Source organism: Rhipicephalus sanguineus, chromosome 8, assembly GCF_013339695.2.
Source record: "Rhipicephalus sanguineus isolate Rsan-2018 chromosome 8, BIME_Rsan_1.4, whole genome shotgun sequence".
Lineage (NCBI taxonomy): Eukaryota > Metazoa > Arthropoda > Arachnida > Ixodida > Ixodidae > Rhipicephalus > Rhipicephalus sanguineus.
In genome coordinates this window covers 28,834,101-28,856,168 of record NC_051183.1, presented here as the reverse complement: position 1 = coordinate 28,856,168, position 22,068 = coordinate 28,834,101, and the positions used below count along the sequence as shown (strand labels likewise).

The 22,068-nt window shown below is 47.7% G+C and overlaps 1 protein-coding gene across 1 annotated transcript in view; it reads right to left on the bottom strand.

Annotated features, from left to right (window-relative positions):
* LOC119403102 (ubiquitin carboxyl-terminal hydrolase 47-like) overlaps positions 1-21,026 on the bottom strand; it is a 54,511-nt gene extending 33,485 nt beyond the window's left edge. The window contains exons 1-8 of the mRNA XM_049418171.1: positions 20,746-21,026; positions 17,302-17,381; positions 15,901-16,029; positions 13,398-13,566; positions 7,787-7,891; positions 4,809-5,016; positions 3,252-3,367; positions 1,421-1,540 (exon numbers count right to left, since the gene is read on the bottom strand). Of these exons, the coding sequence (XP_049274128.1) occupies positions 1,421-1,540; positions 3,252-3,367; positions 4,809-5,016; positions 7,787-7,891; positions 13,398-13,566; positions 15,901-16,029; positions 17,302-17,381; positions 20,746-20,952 (1,134 nt within the window). The 5' untranslated portion in view covers positions 20,953-21,026. The remainder of the gene's footprint in view (positions 1-1,420; positions 1,541-3,251; positions 3,368-4,808; positions 5,017-7,786; positions 7,892-13,397; positions 13,567-15,900; positions 16,030-17,301; positions 17,382-20,745) is intronic.
* Positions 21,027-22,068: the final 1,042 nt, after the last annotated feature.

Genomic DNA, 22,068 nt, shown 5'->3' with positions numbered 1-22,068 from the left:
GCAAACGATTCGAAAAAAAAAATCGCACGCACGTTAGAATGGAGTACCGAAAAAAAAGAAAAAAAAAAAGAAACTCAGTTATCGTATTGCCATCGGCATTTCAAAATGGCCACCTCCTACGCACCTCGGCCATTTCTGTCATTGTTTCAGTTCGTACGTGTGTGCTGAGGAGTTTGTCGTCCCGTTCTGCATTCGCATCGGCGGCATGGAAGTGCCCACTCCAAATACTCGACGAGTGCACCACGTTGGAGCATTTAAAAGAATAGTTATTACATGTGCAGAGACGGACGGAAATCGGGCCACATCGCGGTCGTTCGGAGTTGCCGAAACGTGCGTGCAAGACTGGCGCAAACAGAAGCAGAAGACAGTTTTACAGCAAAGCTTCACGAAAAAGTTTCAGTGGACAAAAGCAGGGCCGGTTTGCCGAAATCAAAGAGCGCTGACAGCGACAAGGAGTTGTCCAACAGCGACGAAGACTGATCCATTACGCGACTCGTATCGCCGCCGTAGTGGTGACAGTTTCAGCGGCAAAGCCCGCCGTTTGACTTTGTGTTCTTTTTTTGAAACTTTAGTTCATTAAAACCCAAATACTTTTTTTCTGAATGTGCGAAGGTGGACTCCTACGGACTTCTTTCATTTCTCTCACCAAAAATGGGTGCGTGTTACAATCGATGTCGTACTTTTTTTTTGGTCGCGGAAAACGGGTGTGCGTTACAATCGAGGGCGCGGTAGAATCGAGTAAATACGGTATGTGCCCAAGATGTTCACTGCATTTCCCTGGGCATGTTTATGCCAGGTGTCATGTTCCCATCGGATGCCTCTACACGTCAGGCATGATGTTCATGGCGTGACATATGCATGTGAGCTGTCATGTTCATGTCAAGCCATCGATTCGAACTATGGCACCTTTAGGAACACAGGGTAACATATCCGAAATCAAGATTGCCACAAAATTGCTACTCAGTGTTTCTACAGAAACAACTGTATACGTAGAGTTGGACAAAACCTGTGGACTTCGACTGTATACCTCATTTTTGAAATATTTATTGCCAAAACAGGAGCGTAACGTATGCATTTCTCTTCCCATTAAACCTCTCGTCGACTTACAAGAGCATTTCTTGCATAGGTAACATTAGCTTAGTTTGACATTACATTTTGCAGGGAGTGCCTATTTCATGCGCAATAAATCTAATGTGCACATCGTCTCCTGTGTCAATACTAAAAATGTTGCAGGTTTTTTTTTCTTTTCCAAGGTTTTGCATTTGTGAATGTGGACACTGTGATCACAGCACTTAAGCGACGTAGACGAGCAACAATGATAAAGATGGTGTACAAACCAACTAGTAAAAGTGCCCAATCCAAATAGCCCAAAAGTCAGTACAACTGAACAGTTAACAGCTATTGTGACAAGCTGACTTACTGTATTGCTCTTGCCAAAGCCTTCAGACCTGAGCATGCGCCCAGGTGCGCAGAGGAGTTCAAGGCCGTTGTGGTAGTTCTCGAGCACCATGCGCATGTTGCTTGAAGGCAGACCCAGTTGCTGTGCAAAAACAAACAGCTTGCTTGAATAAAGCCACGTGCCATGTTAACCCTAACGTTTACAGTGCTCACAGATTGAAACGCGATGTCTAAACTCTTGAGTATGGTGACTGGCAAGCGCAACTGCTCGAAATGCTACAAATCTGGTCTCTCAATGTAATTTATAGGGATGGGAGAATAGTAAACTAGAGCTTCGAAGCGAATAGTGACTTAATAGAGTAATGAAAATCAAATTTCAAATAGAATAGTTTGAATGGTATATATCACATAGTAAAGAAAAATGAGCAATTTTGTTCTGACCCACCTTACGTGCACAGTATTTTTTAGAATTAGAACAACAAATTAGAACAAGGCTTGTGCGAACATAACTTCTTTTTGGTTCGAAGCAAAGTGGAAGCAACTTTGAATCGTAGTAAAGCAAAAGTTATAAGCGGTGAAATAAGTTAAGTTTTAAAATTTGCTATACTTTGTGCACATAAGTCCGTATAACATACAAAAATAATTATTCAAGGTACTGGTAATATGTACAATTAACATTAAAGTGTGGCTTCATGGCAGTGTGGTTTTCACCTGAATAGGTGGTTTCACAGTATAGCAGCATCACGCTGCAGTGAAACCATCCTTTTAGGGTGTTTTACATGCAATTGAATATACGTCTATTTGATCATTTCGAATACTTCAAAATATCAAATAATTTAAATTGATGTCAAAGCGAATTCGGATACTGTAATATTTGCTTAAATATTCGAAATGCTCAAATATTCGCCCATACCTAGTAATTTCAGCTCTGACGCAAGTGTGAGTTGAAATTATGCCGATATGAAATACTGAAGACTGTGGAAACTAAAGTGTGCATTACCTTGTTAAATTGTCGCGTTTAAAGTCGCGAGTCCTGTACAAGTATGGCCGAGACATGCGGATGCATGAGTACACACCCCTAATGTAACATGTAACTGTAACATGCCATATAATGAATGACTACTGGCGCTAGCTAATGCCAGTTAGCACCAGTTCACTATCATCGTTATCATCATCAGCCTGACCATGCCCACTGCAGGGCAAAGGCCTCTCCCATGTTCCTCCGATAAACACAGTCCTGTGCTTGCTGTGGCCCCGTTATCCCCGCAGACTTAATCTCATCTGCCCACCTAACTTTCCGCCTCCCCCTCGCGAGCTTGCCTTCTCTTGGAATCCAGTCTGTTGCTCTTAATGACCAGCGATTATCTTGCCTACGTGCTACATGCCCTGCCCATGCCCATTTCTTCTCGATTTTGACTAGGATGTCCTTAATGCCTGTTTGTTCCCTGACTCACTCTGTTCTCGTCTTGTTACAAAGTGGTGGTAAGCACTGGTTAGTGTTAACTGCTGGTTCATCGCTGCCAATTCTTTCTCTACACATTAATTAAGCTAACCATGTCCGAGGTAAAGTCAACGTCGAATTCAATAACGAGAAAGTGGCGATTATCGATACAACAAGGGTAGTCCCAGTATTGAGGATTGCGAAAGTGATAAAGGACAGAGGTCTGAATAAACAGAGATGTCCACAAATACTCTTCCAAGATCTACTCTGTCGAGTCCAATAAAGATTAAAAAAAAGTGCCAGTAATTCAGAAGATGAAGAGTAGTTCCAATATCTACAACACTACAAAAGTGATTAACGCGAACACAAACACGAAGTGACGCAGGTTTGTAAAGCAAGATCAGAAACTCACCTGAGCCACCTGAGCCTTGAACTCCTCGACCGTCTGAGTCTTGAGGCCGCGGACTACGATCGCTCGCCCAATCTCGTTTGCCTCCAAATTCACAATGTGCACCTTGACCGTTGTTCCTGAAAACCAGCGCATGCGACAGCAGTCAGAAATCACAAATAGTGCAGTCCACAATCGAGATCACTAGCTCATTTTTAATACAAAAGAAAAACGCTGTTGCATTTGTCATGACAGTTAATATCAGTATTGCCAGGGGATAAAAACCTTGCAAATTATATGTCTTCTTGGGTTTCTTCCCCACCATAAATTCTGACTAACCGTGACCACCACTGCGCTTTCGTTTGTGGTTGATGTGTCTCACTGTGTGTTTCAAGCGCGTCCAAAAATAATGTGACCTCCATATTCTGACCAATATCCATATTCTGACCAATCTTGACCCCCATATTCCAGCCTATCTTGACCCCCATATTCCAGCCTATCTTGACCCCCATATTCAGACCAATCTTGACCCCCATATTCAGACCAATCTTGACCCCCATATTCCGACCAATCTAGACCGCCATATTCCGACCAATCTAGACCGCCATATTATGACCAATCTAGACCACAATATTAACCAATCTTGACCACAATATTAACCAATCTTGACCACAATATTAACCAATCTTGACCACAATAATCTGACCAATCTTGACCACTGCTAATGTTGACTAATGCTCACTAGTGTTGGATAACATCAGCTATCCTTTGCTATAACATCACCACCTTCATTCAATATGAACTGAAAGATTGACTTGTCTACCGATTTTTGTGCACTTTGCCCCCTTCACTACAGCACACTTCACTATGCCTGGAAGAGCTCAGCCATATCAAGTAGATGCTCGACAAGTACTGCAGAATGGGCAAGTTAGCGCTCATCCTGTTGCCTGTGTTTCCTTCTTCGATGAAGCCTCTTTTCTTTATGCTCAAACTGAGCTGCGCTATACCAATACGTTGTCAAGTAGATGCTGCTTGGTTGATGGAGGTCACAGAGCGGCAGATGCCTGCTCCACTCACTTTTTTTTATCCCTCCTACTTCTCTGAGAGCTGTGCTAACCTTGTGGAACGCAAAAAACTAGGTACATCTTTTCGGTACATCTTTTCTTTTCCCAGCAAGAACCATTTCCCCTATGGTTGGCAAAGAAGAGGAGACATAGGTTTCAGGCAAAACCAAAGCATGCCTCTGAAATCTCAGTCTACACCCTGAGGAATGCATTGATGATCATAGGCGTGTGCAAAGGAGGGGAGCAGGGGGGCAGCCGCCTTCCCTAATAACATAATGGAAGGGGGGGGGGGGAATCAGCCCCTACACTGACTCTTCTAGTCACCTAAGGGGGGGGGGGGCACAAAATTTGCCCCATACATTGACTTAGTAGGGTGTGGGGGGGAGTTGCGCAGGGTTCCCCGCCCTGACGGGGAACCCTGTGCACACCTATGTTGATGATCACTTGCCATGCCATGCCATTTTTGTAGATTTAAAACAAAACGGTTAAGGGGTTACCGGCTCCCCCCCTTGCTCACCTCCTATCTTGTAGGGCTGGAAGGTCTCGTGGGGCTTTCGCGTCTCCAGCAGGAGGTCGAAAGGGTAGGTGGACTTGACGCCGCCCAGGATCTGGCCCATGGTCTGGTGGGCCACCTCTTCCAGCGAGCACTCCAGGGATTCGGCGCAGTCGTCGTACATCACAAGGCGGCAGCAGTCCAGCGGAACCACGTCACCCAGGTTCATGATCTGGGATGATTTTTGACGAATTCAATTACGCATTAGCGACCTATCTGTAGGGGTTGTACCCCAAGTTACCGTATTTGCACGAATATAACGCGAGTTTTTTTCCAAAAATTTGCGAGTTAGATAGGCGCCTCGCGTTATATTCGGGTTCGTGACAAAAATAACACAAATATAGCGCGAAATTTTTTCGAGCTTTTTTTTTTGTTTTGTTTAAAAATCTTCGTCCCTGTAGCGTGCGCCGCACGTTCCAGGGACTTGGCGGGTTCGTCGCACCATATAGCACATTTTATTCCTACTTGCGCCTCCGGTGACCGCGCGCGGGAAGGCACCGTGTCGCCGACGCCTGCCTGGCGTCTCGGAACACCGCCGCTCAGTACGGAAACCTCGTGCGTATCGCAGTCGACGCACGCGCCACTACGGTATGCTGCGGCGATTGCATTGTGCCGCTAGCGCTGCTAGCGCTATGGGAGCCACAGTGGCAACACGTGGATAACAATCATTTCGGAATAACTTCGCCTCCTTACGCCTCGCGCTCGCTCGTCGCTGTGTTCGGAACGCACTTTCTTCCGCATTGCCTGTCATAATGAACAAGCGGACTCAATATACTGCCGCGTTTAAAAAACAGGCGATCCTGCTGGCCGAAGAGAGGGGAAATTCGAGTGCGGCGCGGCATCTCGGAGTGACGGAGTCAACCGTTCGAGGTTGGAGGAAGTGCCGTGACCGCATCTTCCAAGCTGCACCGACTCGCAAGGCGTTCCGTGGGCCCAAGACCGGCCGTTTCCCGAAAATTGAAGAGGACCTAGCAGAATTCGTGCGCCAACGTCGCGGCCATTTTCTGCCTGTCAATGCCGAACTCGTGCAGATCAAGGCAAGGGAGCTTGCACGTGAGGCCGGCGTGCCCCGTGACACCTTTAAGGCCAGTCGCTCGTGGGTGCAGAAGTTCATGCGTCGTGCGGGATTCTCGCTTCGCCGAAGGACTTCGATTTGCCAGAAGCTTCCGGCGGAGTACGAAGAGAAGCTAATTGAGTTTCAGCGGTATGTAATTAAGATGAGGAGGGAGAAGCAGTACCCCGTAGGCCAGATCGGAAACGCGGATGAGACGCCAATCTTTTTGGACATTCCGGCTGGCTACGTGATCGACGAACTCGGCACCAAGGAGGTACGCGTCCGCACAACGGGCAACGAGAAGACTCGGGTGACGGTGATGCTGGCGTGCACGGCGGACGGCCGCAAGCTGCCGCCTTTTCTCATATTTAAAAGAAAGACTCTCCCAAAGAACGAGACATTCCCGCCCCGGATGTACGTCAGGTGCAACGAGAAGGGCTGGATGGACAGTACCATGATGAAAGAGTGGATCCGTGTTGTGTGGGGAAGACGTCCGGGTGCGCTCCTCAACACTCCAGCTATGCTTGCGCTAGACGCATTTAGAGGCCACTTGACCGATGAGGTCAAAGAAGCGCTCCGCAAGTCTAACACCGACCTTGTTGTCATTCCCGGAGGAATGACTTCGCAGCTCCAGCCACTGGACGTCTGCATAAACAAGCCCTTCAAGGATCTCGTACGACGGGAATACGAGCAGTGGCTGGAGGCTAGCAATCGCCAACTGACTCCATCGGGTCGCATGAAGCGAGCGTCAGTGAGCGAGGTCGCTCGATGGATTCATAATGCTTGGGAGGCCCTGCCGTCGGCAATAGTGTCACGGGCATTCCTGAAGTGCTGCCTCTCGAACAGCCTGGACGGCAGGGACGACGACGCGGTTTTTGCCGACAGCGACAAAGACTCGAGCAGCGAGGAAGAGTAATCAGGCGAGCTAGTGGTTCTAGCATTTCCGACGGATGTAAATGTAAATAAAGCCCTGCGCGCGACCACTTTTTGACTGCTGTTTACAGTTGCATCACTTCGCGTTATAATCGTAATAAACTTTTTTTTTTTTTCGTCCAGGCCGATAGTACCCCCCTCGCGTTATATTCGCGGTCGCGTTATTTACGTGCAAATACGGTAAGTTCTGTGCAAGGCCGCAAGGTGGAGTAATTAAGGTTCATCGATGGCAGAAATTGTCATGCACCTGTTAGCAGCCAGGAAACTACAAACCGTCAACCACACATTTCTTGAAATAGAAGCTTCGTGCTTGACGAAAAAAATATGTCCCTGCCTGGGATGCAAACCTAAGACCAATGCTTTTCCAAGGCGGTCACTATACTATCAAGACTAACCAAAAGGCAAGCAGATTACTGAACAACTCAAAGCAGAGGGACAGTGAGCATGGCAAATAAACCTTGTAGGCTTTTGCAGAACCTATTTGCTTCAATATTTTGCAGAGGTTATCCCCATTCTATCTCAAAAACTAGGCTTTCTGCGTGGCAGAAAATTTCATCGCAGGAGCCTCGAAATTGATACACTGGTGTAAAGAGTACGGTCGGTTACAGCTTTAGAAGGCAGTGCTATTTCCATCTCAAAGGAAAAGGCACATCGATTTGCCAATAGTTTTGCCAATAGGCACATCAATTTGCCATCGATTTGCCAATAGTTCTGCATCACAGCACACAGTCCTGCACCAATGAGCACGCACCCTAGACTTGACATCAGAAGCCGCACGGTCGCTGATGCAGCTGTCTGAGAACATCGCCAAGTACGTGAGCGGACTATTTTTTTAGTCGCAGAGGCGTTTGGCTGCCGCGCTTCAGTTATCTGGCTGGAACCTCTCCTGCCTTTTCAAGTTGTACTCGACTAAAGTTTCGAACAATTTTCTTTGCATGCGAGAAGGAATACTCACCTGATGGGCCGTCTGCGTTGCCTCGGCAAGTGATGCGTCCTTGTGGACCTTGAGCCGCATCTCTTGCATCGTGTGCTTGCGCGGGTGAAGGCAGAACAGTTTGATCTGTTGGATAAAAGAACAGAAATGTTGGGTTGACGATGTTCATCGTACCAAAGTACCGTATTTATTCGAATATAGGTCGGGCACGAATATAGGTCGACCCCTACTTATAGCACTCTACGAAAAATTTAAAAAAATATTCGAAAATAGGTCGACCCATGTTTTTTTTTTTTTTAGAAACAGGAAAATTGAAACATAGCACACCTTTATTTACAATTAACTTAGCGCCCTAGTCGCTGCCGGGAGTGTCATGTTCGTCAGATGTGCAAGGAAGGTTGTCGGATTCTTCGCAGGCATCCTCGGCATCCCAAATGACGTCGACTTTGCGGCCATCGATTGCGTTGGAAATGCAGCACTTTTTAAAGCCAGTCACGATAATTTCCGCTGGCAAGTCTTTCCGCGCGTCCTTCACCCACGTCGCAACTTCATTGAGGGAAGCCCTTCTCACGGCGTCCCGTCGGTGTCATTGCAGCATCCTCCTTCAAGCCACTCTTTGTAACTCTTCGCCACCCGGTCCTTAATGTAGCCGGGACGTCATACCGCTAGGTATGACGACCAGGTCTGTTGGCCTTCTGCAGGGCCTCCTTGACGCCCGGAGCCTCAGTTCTTTTTCAAGAGCGTCATGCCTGCCAGTTGCTGGGCCGCGAAAAGCACGACGCTATCCATTGCACGCGAACAGTCGGTCCCGCTGCTTCCGCCAACCCCTAATCAACTTTTACGTCGAACTCACGCTGAGCGGCACAGTTGCTGGAATTCTCGGCAAAAAGTATCACTTGACGCTTGAAGTCAGCTGTGTAGCTCTACCGACGTGACACCGTCGCAACCGCGCATTTGCAAATGCGAACCGTCACGTCAAATCAAACAACAAACAAAGAGTGAGGCCTTAGGCCAGTGCCAGTGCGGCTGCGCGTCGGCAGGCAGCACGGCTAGGGGGCTAGGGACTTCACGGCCTACCTAGGGAAATCACGGGTTCCAGCGCAAACATGGCGGAGCGGCTGCATTTCGCGGGGGCTTTGAAGTTGCACAAATAACTTTTTTTTTCTTAGTTACTTAGTCGGAAAAGGCGAACGGGTACGGTTTTTATACCAGATTTTATGGTATATAATGTGCGTATGTAGCAGGAACTGCTTGAAGAACAGCAGGCGCAGCAGTTGAACGCCATAGGTGCGGTGCTTTTGGTCGCTTTGATCGCGAATATAGGTCGAGATTCTTTGATCACGAATATAGGTCGATAGCTGATTATGGGCAACATTTTTGGGAAAAAAAGGTCGACCTATATTCGAATAAATACGGTACTACAGGCTACGAAAGACACTTTGACGAGCTATAATAGCCCGATGCCCATAAAACGCAAGGTGTACAAATGCTTCTGCATTCACTGGTCATCAGAATACAGCAGCAGCTACTGGGAGACGAACCCTGAACTTTGAAAGTTACTCGCCTCATCATTATCATTATCAACATTACTGGCCTCACCATTTACCTCACATAACTCTGTCAACACTATTGTCTCATAGTGCAATCAAGCAATTCGTCATGCCAAGCTGCGGCCTCCATGCCATACTTTGTAATGTTATAAAACCTAATCTCTCCAAATAGAGACTGTGAGCAGTCAGTCGTGAAAGCCGACAACATGCAAACTTCGCTGCTACTACTGCTTTTGCAATATGCCAAAGTTTGTAAGAAAGCGATGAAGACCTAACATCAGCAAGAAAGCCTTCAGTTCATCAACAAAGAAGGATGAAGTTGAGAGCATGACAGAAGCTCGTCTGGCCGGGATGAAACATTTTAAAAGAAGGGATCCATACACCTTTATCTTGAGCCCTTGGTAATCCAAACCACACCGCACACTTAATCGCAATGAGGGTAATCTTCCTCCGGTGTACGCCAGGTGCCTTAGCCACGTCATGTGCCGCATATAAAAAGGCGAACAGCTGTGGCGATGTTTTTATTTTGAACATAGTTCCCGGGAGGGAGCTGAAACGTTCATACATTTTTGTCATTTTGGTAGGTGTCCGGATCCCTTCTTGTAAAATCAACGAAAAAGATAAGAGTATTGAAAGCACAACACAACAAGAGATAGAAGAAAAGCTACAAGCCTAACATGAAAGGACAGTGTTGATTTGAGTGTGAACTGGTGCAGTAGTCAATATTGCACAGTGGCATTTGGAGCAAAGAACGGAGTTGAGCTGGCTGTGCAATACGCAAAGCTCATAAATGGTCAATTATTTTGAGCAATCAATTGGAAACTTAAAAAAACAGGAGACAAGGCCATTGAGGAATGACACCCCAATCTTTTGATTCAGTCGTAGTTACTGATGAAGATGTTCTGATGAACTAGGTTAGTCCCTGCAGACAAAAAAAAAAATAGTCTTTCACAAGCTGCTGCTGCCTCAACGATTAGTCACTATTTCACTAAAATTGACTACAGAAGTGTCTCAGTCGTGAACGGCCCCAACTTTTCAACAGGCATTGAGAGAAGGAAGAAAGAATATAAATGTCTTTATTTGAGACCGATCGAGGCGTATCCAGAAGCGATCTTAAAGCCAGTGAAGCCAAGGAAAGCCAAGGAAAGGGAACTGCAATCAGAGATGGCAGAAGATACACGCGATGCGATCAGTACATTTGCAGGCTTACGACAAAGTGATCTGACACAGTTATCTCATTAACTCGAACTAGGTTATTTCGACCTTCCACCTAACTAGAAGGACTTCTGCAGTCCCGCATATTGCAATGTAAATTTGAGTGCATAATTTGAAGCGGCAGTCAGCACCAGCCTGGTTAATTCGAAAACTTTGGATGCCATGCGCCACTTCCGCAACACCGCAGAAATGACAAGGAGCCACAAGGCAATGCAATGTAGAGATACTACTGAGTTACAGGTGAAGCACCCCAGCTCTGCTGCTGCCAGCCCAAAAAACCCGCATTTCCCCGAAGGGGAGTATGAGGAAGTGCGAAGCACGGGGTGATGCTATGAGGGGGCGCGCGCGACTAAACTGCAGAGCCGAGCGAAGGAGACGGCAGCGAGAGAGCACGCGCCAGCCGACCCACGGAGGTCTGGCCGTTTTTAAGTGCAAAGCACTTTTACTGATGATGATGATCTGTCTTCCGAACTCGTTCCAAAGAACCCGCAACGCGTTGAACTTGTTGGCAGCGTTGCGCACGCCCGAGATGGGGCTCAGGTTGTTGTCGAACCACAGTCGATCGCACACCGCGCAGCTATATTCGAAGCTGCGGTCCAGGAAGTCTCGCTTGAAGCGCGCGTCCGGCCGATCGAATTCGAGGGCCCGCGCTCGCTCACGCATCGCGCGTCCCCGCGCCAGATCGGCTTCGGGGTGCTCGGCTCGCTTCGCACGCTTTCGTTCGGCGTCTCGCCGCCGGCCTTCATCACCACAGGCAATGCGCGGGGCGCGCGCAGCCACGGAGTGGAGGGCGGAGCGCGCGCAGTCACATGGGGCGTGACGTCGCTGCGCCGTTGCTACAGACGCTCCTCTCCGCTCCTCGCGCCGTTGCTATGGGACGGCGGATTCAGGGTCACTTATAAAGTGCATTCGCACTTAAAAAAAAGAAAAAGCGGTCTCGTGGTCAGCTGAAATGTGCATCTGTGGAAAAGAAGACATGCTTCACTGCAACAGAATGGTGCCTCGTGGGCAGCATGTCGCATATGCTTCTCTCAACGTCAGCATGTCATGATTTGCCCATTTTTTCTGGGAAAAGAAAGAACAATAAAGGAACGTCTAACGAAATTCGTGATATATGCGAACCTCCAAGCGGCGGTTACTCTGGCAATCTATGTACTTGCGCTGAGAGTTTTTGCCTGCAATGCCTACTTCGAAAACTGTTCGAAAACTTCAATGATCATGTTTTCCAGCCAGAACACATAACGAATTATGTCACACTGGTCCTTATTAAATTCTTTATTTTGTCAGAAAGAATGGCTGAATGGTCGCATCATGACGCGCTGACGCTACGAGGAGCAGGTGGCATGCTCTCGCGTCACCGCTGTGTGCTTATTTTCCACAGGCATGCATTTCAGTTGACTTCGAAAAAGTTTTTTTTTTCTTTCTCTTTTTTTTTTTTGTGCTGGCAGCAGCAAGGTCCACCATTTCCCCTGTTTAGCGGCAATATTGGAACTGGGTATTGCTGGAAAACATTACCCTTGGAGCCGCAAACTAGCAGGCACAGCAAACGACCACCTCTGATTACTTTCAGTAATTCAAAGTTCCTTGCATCCCACTTTTTGTATGTTTGGTTAATTCGAAAACCCACTTAATTTTGAAGATTTTTCAGTCCCAGTGACTTTGAATTAACGAGATTTTACTGTAGTCTCGTTCTCAATCTGTGTGCGTGCGCATGCCTTTAAAACTATGTCGCTGCTATCTATGATCACGGCTACTGCTGTTCTCTCCGCAGAGGATGCGGCAGGCAGCATCGCTTCGGCTCGGCGAGCGTTGTATGCGCGTGTACTTTCGGAGTCTCGCAGTCGTCACACATGATCATGTCGATGGCAACCGCGGCTTCGTCCACGGCAGGTTGTGGGAAACTATAACCACAGTTCTGACTGCCTGTGCGCTGGCCATGCACGTACTTCCGAAGCTTCTGGAGCACGCTGCTTTTGGCTGTCGCTCGACGGTTTTGATACCCAACTTTGTATCACCCATCGCAACGCTAAAAAGTGTGCAGACCATCGGAATTTTGGCCCACTGGATGCAATGGAATGCGGCCGGGGAATTTTACGAATTCGTATCAGACCAACATTCGTATCATCATCAGCCTGTCTACGCCCACTGCAGGGCAAAGGCCTCTCCCATGTTCCGCCAATCAACTCGGTCCTGTGCTTTCTGCTGCCACGTTATACCTGCAAACTTCTTAATCTCATCTACCCACCTAATTTTTTGTCTCCCCCTCACGCGTTTGCCATCTCTTGGAATCCAGTCAGTTACCTTTAATGACCACCGGTTATCCTGCCGACGTGCTACGTGGCCGGCCCATATCCATTTCTTCTTCTTAATTTCAACTATGATATCCTTAACCCCCGTTTGTTCCCTGACCCACTCTGCTCTCTTCCTGTCTCTTAAGGTTACACCTATCATTTTCCTTTCCATCGCTCGCTGCGTCGTCCTCAATTTAAGTTGAACCCTCTTTGTAAGTCTCCAGGTTTCTGCTCCGTAGGTAAGTACCGGTAAGATGCAGCTGTTATATACCTTCCTCTTGAGAGATAGTGGTAGACTACCATTCATGATACATTCGTATCAGCCGGGTTCTAACAGAGATTCTACGGTACTACGTTTTTATCATTAGTTTAATTTCACATTTTTGCCTACAAATAAAAGCTATTACAAAACTTTACAGAACATTTTTTTTTTGATCCGTAATGGAAGTGGAATGGAACTTTTATAGGTGGAACAAAACTAAAGCAGAAATGAAAAACGTTTCGTCCTGACACCCTGGCTGGGAACATGCTCGTACTAGCATGAGTTCCAGAGCACGTGGATATAAGTGAACCAACCTTGCACATGGAGCGATCAAGTTCCTTCTGCTGCCGCTCCCTCTCCTCGGCTTCCTGCATGTTCTCGAGCAGCACCTTCAGGTGCTCGGGGAACTGGTCGGGTGTCATGGGCACCGCGTTCTGTTCCTTGTCCACCCGACGGTACATGAGCATGTAGGCGTTCGTCGAGCTGCATGGGGCCCCCACACATCTCCATTAGCCACACAAATTCTAAACGAATCTGCTCTCTATTACGAGCCGCCCAAATCTTTAACTATCGTGCGCGAGTGCAGACTTTTTTTGTGCGTCAGCGCTGTATAACGGCGCCAAGCTACAATCAGGGTGACAGTAAGCGCAAGAAAAAAAAAAAGACATTTGCATCGCCAGATCACGGCTGGACTGGAAAGACGCGCGTCGCCAGATAACAAATGAACGATCCACATTTGTCAGCTTATCTCATGCGCGCGGGCGTGTGACGTCTGCGGATTTCATTTTCTCGTTCGCTTGCTGATCTTCGGAATATAAGATACGAGCAAGACGCGCTGCCTGTTCGTCTGAACTGAGTTAATGCAGGGTGACGTTCCCACGAAGGAATAGCCAAGGAGACGATGGGCCCAGCTGAGCACGCTTCGTGGGCATGCGTTTACTCTCGCCCTGTTTGCAACTTGGCTCGGTCATACGGCACTGACGCACAAAAAAAGTCTGCGTTTGTGCAAGATAGCAATATTTGGGCGGCTGTACATGAGAACTGAAAAATTTTTCAGAATATTCTTTAGAATACTTGAACGAAAATTACAGAATTCAAATTCACTTCGACACGAATTTATGATTCAAAATTTTGAAGTATTCGAAGTAAACGACTGGACATATATTTGACTTCATGTAATCCCCCCCCCCCCTTCCCTTTAAGAAGGTGGTTTCACTGCAGCATGAGGCTGCACTGCTGTGTAACCATCTATCCAGGGAAAAATTTGCACTGCTGTGAAGGTAAACCTCACTCATGACGGCCAGCGCAAACGGAACACGGATGAGAAAACGAAACTACGACAGTGTTCCATTTGTGCTGACTGTGATGAGTATTTTCCAACTCGCTACCATAAACTTCAATGTTAAATTTGCAAATTACCTGCACCCAGATTATTTATATTTTTGAGCTTAAAAGCATGTTATACAGGCTTATATCCACTAAGTACAGCAAAGTTTAAAATGCAACATATTTTACCCCTAACAACATGAAACCTACAGCTATTCAAAGCTTGCTCTTTTCGAGGTCGCTTCAACTTCACTTCGAACCAAAAAATTAACAGTGACACGCACCTAGTTCCATTCTTAAAAAATATTGTGCAAATTCTCATCTTGCTTTACAATAAAACATGTTATAACTACTATACAGACTATTCGATTCAAAGTTATTTAACCAAGTCACTATTTGCTTCGATTTCGCTTCAAACCTCGAGTTAACTATTCACAGCTGTAATAGCAAGTTATTTAGGGCCAGGCTTGTCAGTACTCTTGCTCTGGTTTGAAGGGGCCCTGCAACACTTTTTCAGCATGGTCAGAAAACGCTGCCGATTGGTAGACGAGGCTCCCGAGAACACGCGAGCCAACATTATGGCGCAGAATGTGGCCTGAAATTTACAATTAGTTCTCAAAATCAGCTAGAAATCGCTCCCGCTATAAATTGATCGCGTCACAATCATTATTCACTTCGTTGTTTTCGCGTTGGAGTCGCACAAAAGCGGAGTACGTATACGTGTGACCTCAACTCCTCGCCTGCATACACACGTTCAATGTCAGTGAAAAGGGTTCCACGCTGTAAAAAATACTGGCTGAGGTTTAACTTTTGCAAACCTAGTTGTCACGACCCAAAGGTATGTTTGGCACGGTTTAGCAAAGACTACGCACACAGGCGGCGGCTGCAGTAGATTCGACCTTGGTGTGCTTCCGCGCTTGGTCAGCTTCTCTTTAACGTGCTAATGCGGCCACGGCCATTGGCTGAGTTGAGCATCGTGAGCTGCATAGTTACTGTGGCCGCTGCGAGATGCCGCCACATGAACGTGCGCGCACACTAGTGATCACACTGAAAGTACGCTGCACGTTTGAAGAAACAATGAAAAGAAAATGCTCAGGGCCAACACGCGCTGACGAAGGGACGCATCTTCTTGCCCGCTTGCCTTCCCTGCGCTCTCGTTGGCACAGAAGGAGAGAGAAAGTGCTTAAAGCGTGTGGCGAATCCCTGTAACTCCACTCGTACTTGACAGATTCTCAAAATTTTTGTGGCAGTATATTCACGAGGCAATAAGCTGTTTTAATGAAGCCATAGATGATTACTAGGAAAAGTGTTGCAGGGTCCCTTCAAAGGTCAAGAAACATCACTGAATACAGTAGAATGGAAGATTAAAAAAAAAAAAAAAAACGCCACGTGAGAACTCTATTAGCAGAAAAATTCGACATCTCTCGAATTGACAGCTGTGAGTCAGCAGCTTGCACGATTAAGCTGAGTGCTCCCCAAAGTGGTGCCTACCTCGCATAGGAGCTGATGTAATAGCCGCCTCGACTGGGCCCCCCGCCGTACGTCTTGCGGATCTCGTCGTACGTCACTCGCGACACTTGGGCGTCGTTGAAGCAGTACCACTGGTTTTCTGTAAAAGACCTTGGAGATGCGCAGACAAAACCGGGATAAGAATTCAGAGCCCAACATATATTAAACGACACAGATTCGGTAGTCGAGAGTTCGACGACAGTTTGCCTTGTCAGGTAAAATATAACAATTAGGTTGCGCTTGCTGACTGAGTCAAGAAGGAAAAAAAACGCGACTGTTTGGGACTTGATAATATAATAATAATTCTTGGGGTTTAACGTCCTAAAACCACAATATGATTATGAGGGACGCTGTGGGGAGGGATCCCGAAATTTTTACCATCTGGTGTTCTTTAACGTGAACCTAAACCTAAGTACATGGGAATGTCTGGGTCTTGTACGGATTTCTCGCAAATCTCTGAACTTCTGAATCTGAGACCGCAGCTGCCTTGCAATGATTCGGACTACACTTTTTGAACACGTGTGAATTGGGCTATGGAGCTGAACAGAAGCAACACCAGTATTTCAGTTTTGACATGTTGTTGGCACAACAAAGCCGAAGCTACTGAACCAATAGGTCTAACAGCCTCTGAGTGCAGCTGAGCTACAGAAGCCAAGCCAAGCCATTAGGTCATAAAAGCTGCACCTGCTAGATATGTCACGAGAGTTCTTTTCTGCACGTCTAGCGTTTTTAACAGTCTTGGACAGCTTTTGCAGCCAGTTCCACGCGGGGCATCGCTACCCTCGATGTCTGCACTGACGCAGGCGGCGAGGGAAGTGGTGTATATTGACTATGAAGGAATATGCAGGCATTCGGCAATCAGAGCACTGTCGACGAGCTACAATACTGTAGCGATGCCTTCCATTCTATCTGGAGCCAATCTACTGTTCATGATTGACTGATCCCGTTGATAACGCAAGCAGAGCATCGCTATGACCGCCAATAAATTCTTAAAGCATGGAAATATAAATAGCGTAAAAAACGAGTCATTACGAAATTGCAGCCATAGATTGTTTAGGCCATACACACGACACCAGTTTGGTCAATGTGAATAGAAAAGGCAGTGTGCTCAGTACTACGCCAGGAATGCCTACACCGTAGACTGACGAGTCTACGGGATCGCGCAAGACGTTAAGTCTTGCGCGAGCCATGAAACATTTACGTTATCCTTAAAAGTGAAGGTCTGAGAATACGACACACTTTTTTTTTTGCCTTTTGTAGAATAAAGCCCCATATTTTTTGGCGATTCCGATATTTTTGACTTCCCAATTGTTGTTCGGTGATAGTGCGCAGCACATTCTTATGAGCAAATGCGATTCCGAGCCAATTCGCTAAAGTACTCACTTGATGTAGGCATAATAGTGGCCGCCACTGGCACTCCCAGAGTGCACCATGATGGAGAAAAGCTCATACATGTACGGACCCTGCAGAAAGAACAGAGGCAGAGGCATGAAAAGAGTGTTATATTGGCAACAACAGCACTATGTGTTGACGACGATGTACAGCAGAACCCCACTGGTGTGTTCCCCATTTTGTTTTCCCAAGTATAACATTCCTGCTGCAATTAAACAACAGACACCTATGTGTAGAAATCCTCTTTTGAAACTTAGTCCACGCAATGTTCCTGCCTGATCCGTTGCAAATTGTCACTGCACTGGATGCGCTGAGGAGGGACATCAATGAGATGATTTGGAGCGCCACAATGCCATTCAAGTGCCTAAAACAAGGGTCTCAAGCACTTGGATGGCCAGCAGAGGTGCGAAACAAATGTCCACCAAGGACTTATTTCTTTGAGCCATAAACTGACGAATAAGTTCTGAGGTAGAGCAGCGTGCAATGGGCCTGTTTTATTATTTAACAGCCCTTTTTCCCCTATACCGACCGCACGTTCATGTTATACGTTTCCTGGTTGCTGTGCCTTTTTTAGCGGCCCCATGAAGACCATATCAGAGGGGTTCTACTGTATGGTGTTTAATGGTGCAGGGGCTAAATATGGCCAATGAGCCTCGGGCGTGTGAGTTATCGTTGTAGTAGCAGGGAGTTCACGGTGAACAATGTGGCCACCAAGACACCTAAATACCGTAGCTGTATATTGCGTAGGATAGATATGCACATTAACATTATGGCTGATAATTAACTGACATGTTCAATGAATATGAAGGACATGCTTCAAAGATAGTACTACAATATGTTGCTGCTAGTTGTGTCACTACCTCACAAGAGCCTTTGATCCGAAAGATACGGAAGCACATGCCATACAATGGCACTCTGCATAAATATTGCATTTGCTCGTCTATAAGCCACCCTCATGTATAACCCGCACCCCCAACCAATGAATGAAAATGAACTTTCGAAGCACGCCGACAAGCTGAGCTTGCCCAGCAGTCACAAGTGTGAAAGTGATGAAAATAGCTAAATAAAATGTTGATAATCGGTTACCAGTTGTTGCACTATTCTACACAGAAGTTGCAGTGGTGCAACAGTGTGTTGATGTGCGCAGTTATAAGACCGACTTGAGTGTAACAAGTGGCCAAACCACGTGCGAAGTGCAGGTTATACACGAGTACATATGGTATGCAGTAAAACCTTAGTAACTCGCAGTGGGGCCATGCGGAAAACCGTCAAATTAAGCATTTAGGCTTTTGAATTAGCCGAATGCGCAACAATACTGGGTGCAAGCAAAAACTGTCCCTGCACAAACGCAGTTCTTTTAGTGGACAAATTTCAGACAACTTGAAATGATGGTGGTCCGCCACGTCCGATAGCTTGCAGCTCTAAGAGTGCCGTCTTCAGTTCGCCAGTTACCCCACTTACAAGCATAGTAATCCCATCTCTACACATTGGCATCCAAATTTTGATTACAGTCAAACCTCGTTAATACGTTACCCGCTTTAAGCTACTAACGGTTAAAACGTAGCTGCGACGAATCCCCGACCGGAGTCCCATAGAGCCCAATGCATTCGCTGACCGCTTAAGCCGTAGTGGTTCGCCCTATGCCTACCGGTTAGTGCGTACCCTCGTACCGCGATAACTTTTTGTGCCATAAAATTTTACTGTGCTGCGTCAACTTCCTGACGCCAGAATGTGCCGCCAAAGGTCTCCGCCTTTTTGAGAAGTGCGCAGATCAGTCGACCCCCAGATTTCCGACTTCCGCGCGATTGCGGCGACGCCTTTGCGGGTAAGCATCGGGAAAGAACGAAGGCAGGTGGCGGCCACCGACGAAAGCGCCGACATGACTTATCGCCGACAACCTTATCACAATAAGTAATCTTCAGCTATCTGCTCGGGCACGCGTGCGGCGCAGCGCCTACTTTTTAAGCCTACTGCACGCTTTTATTAGGCGACAACCTGAACGCGCTGGGCCGCCGATCGCTGCCGCTTCGTTGTGCGCGGCCGTCTTCAAGGCTGAAGTTGAATTAATGGCACAAATGCTCGGGTAGGGTCGAAGAACTTCAGCCATGTACCAACTAGCCCGACAGCAAACGCTACTAAGCCGTCATAAGGCGCGCACCGCTTTGTAGAAGCGAAAGCAGATCGCTGTTGCGTAGTTAGCGTTGCGGGTCGCGGGCGCCGAGAAACCTCGCTGCATTGACGCTATCACACTAAACGCACGTGTACGATACTGCAAGCGTAGCGCGGTTGTAACCATACTGCAAGCTTTTATTAGGCGACCACACAACGCGCCTCCGTCCGCTGCCAGGACCGCTAGAGCATCGCGGAGTGCGCATCGCTTGCATGAAGCTCGTCATCGCTGCGTTAACCGAACAAGCTACTCGCCGCATCTGTGCACTATCTGGAGCGAAGTGGGTACGAACAACCTTCCCACGATAAATGCGCGCGTGCGGCACAGCAAGCGGCCCGGTAGTGACGGCGTGAGCCGAGTAGGCGACGCGCTGCACGCAACTAGCCGGGAGACGATCGGCTCCCGGCTCCACGCGGCCGTACCGCGTTTCACTGGAACTGTGTCAGTTTTCGTTTAGTGGAAGATCGCGGTTAGACGCACACACATATACCGCGGAAATCACACTGTCCCTTCTGTCGCTATGTCGGTCACTGCGTTTGACCACGTATCAGGGACCCTGCAATAGTTTCGAAATGCTCTTCGGCGTCGCCACTACGCGTTTATCGCTGGGGGTCGTGCGAGTGTGCCAGGATGTTTTCTCCACTTTGGCAAAAAGGCTTCGAGGTGGGTACTTTAGGCAATATTTGCTGTGGCACTCTGTTTATTTGGGCGATGGCGTACGCTAGGAGATGCATATTTGTACTTGGTGTTTAATGCGTACTACCATTTAGTGCGTAGTTATGCCGCGTTCCCGGCGAAGTACGTATTAACGAGGTTCCACTGTACCAGGTGTGCTTGCCTTTTGTCCCCACTGAAATGCTGCTGCATGGGTGGGGAATCAAACTCGCACCTTTGTGCTAAGCAATACTACACTTTAGCCACTAAGCTATCACAGTGGGCTGTTATTAACAGTGAACTCTACGGCTTAAGAAAAAAGGCAGTATTTGGGGGTGTATTCTGCCACGCTAGATAACCGTCACCAATCTTACATTGTAAAGAATGCCTAGCCTGACCAAAATGCACCTGGCACGCGGAAGATGCAAGGAAAGCTTGCGAGATAGATAACTGTTGCGGGCAAAAAAATGCCCCAAATATGCTAGTTCTCTATAAAGTGCACTGCAACAGCGAACACCAGAGGAATCCGGGTGGGAAAAGAAATTGCTCATCTCGACTTTACAATGCTGATACGCTGCGCAAGTGTCTCGCAGGACAAGGTTTGAGCTCACCGTGTCGACATTCCGCTTCAGGTTGCGAGCGTTGGCCGCGGCATCCGTGTTGCTGCCGCTACCGCTGCCCACGTCAATGCCTTCGTCGTCGCTACCCATGTCCTCGCACGGCCCGTTAGCCTGCCGGCTGCTGCTGGGACCAGATGACGTTGAGGTCGCTGCAAGCCTCATCGTCGAGCGCCGACCCACTGTCCGTCGTGTCGGCATCGTCACTGGGACTGTCGGTCTCGCTCTCGGAACGCACAAACTGGTTGAGGTCCAGAATCTCCGGGAAGGTCACCCTGTCGGAGAGCGTTGGAACACGGAAGATGTGGCTGTCAGCCAAATGATATTCACTTCATAGCAACATGTGGGATACACAGCATATTAAGGGGAGATCCTGCTTCAGAAACATTTTTATTTTTGAGCAGATTCTCATGAACCTTTCACAGCGTATGCATATTATGTGCTGATTTCAAATATGCTGTAAGATGTTTACTAGGCGCTAGCGTAAGGGTCGACCGTAGCTCAGCCAACGGCTCAATGCACGACTCCGAGCACGAGCGGCGTCCCGCGAGCAATGCGATAGCGCTTGAGAGGATTCCCCACTGCAAACGTAACTCTTTGCTAAAATGCAATTCAGTCACGTCCGATTTCCCGGACCCTCAAGGGACCGCGAAAACGTCCGGAAAATCGGGCAGTCCGGAAAAACGAATGCACGTGAAACCACATTTTTGGTAGGTATTTTTTCGCTGACGGAGAGGGTCCCGCCGGAGTACGAGGATTCCCATAGAATTCAGCCAATGCATTGTTTAGGTGGCTCTGGAAAAGCCGTTTATAAAAAAAATACGACGTGCCGGCACTACCTCATATGTCCGCACTTGGGCGCAAAGAAGTCGCTTATTTTCTTTTGCACGGTCCGCTTGCCCGCAATTATGTCTGCCTCAATTTCAGTCAACGTCATGTTGCCGCTGTACACCAATGACAGTGTCATCAGTGCTCGCGTCAACTCCGGTGTTCGTTGGCTGTGTAGGAGCTGGCTCTTCGTTCTCGGTGTCGGAGTCGTATCACTGAAGGTAGCGCGCATCAGCAAACGATCAACCGCAGACACGACCGCAGAGCTGGCACAGCTGACAAAACAACACGTGAAAGAACACAGTGAGCTTGGCTTGCTAAGCTACGGCTGGCAACGGATTGACACGTGCGGTTTTCGAGGTTACGGCAGCCGCGGCGCAGTGCGGCGTTGCTGCTGATGCGAGTATGTGTGTTTCAAGGATATGAAAATGAAAACAACCAAATGGCGGCGTCGGTGGTGACTTTGGGTCAGCGGTTAAACAGTAAAAG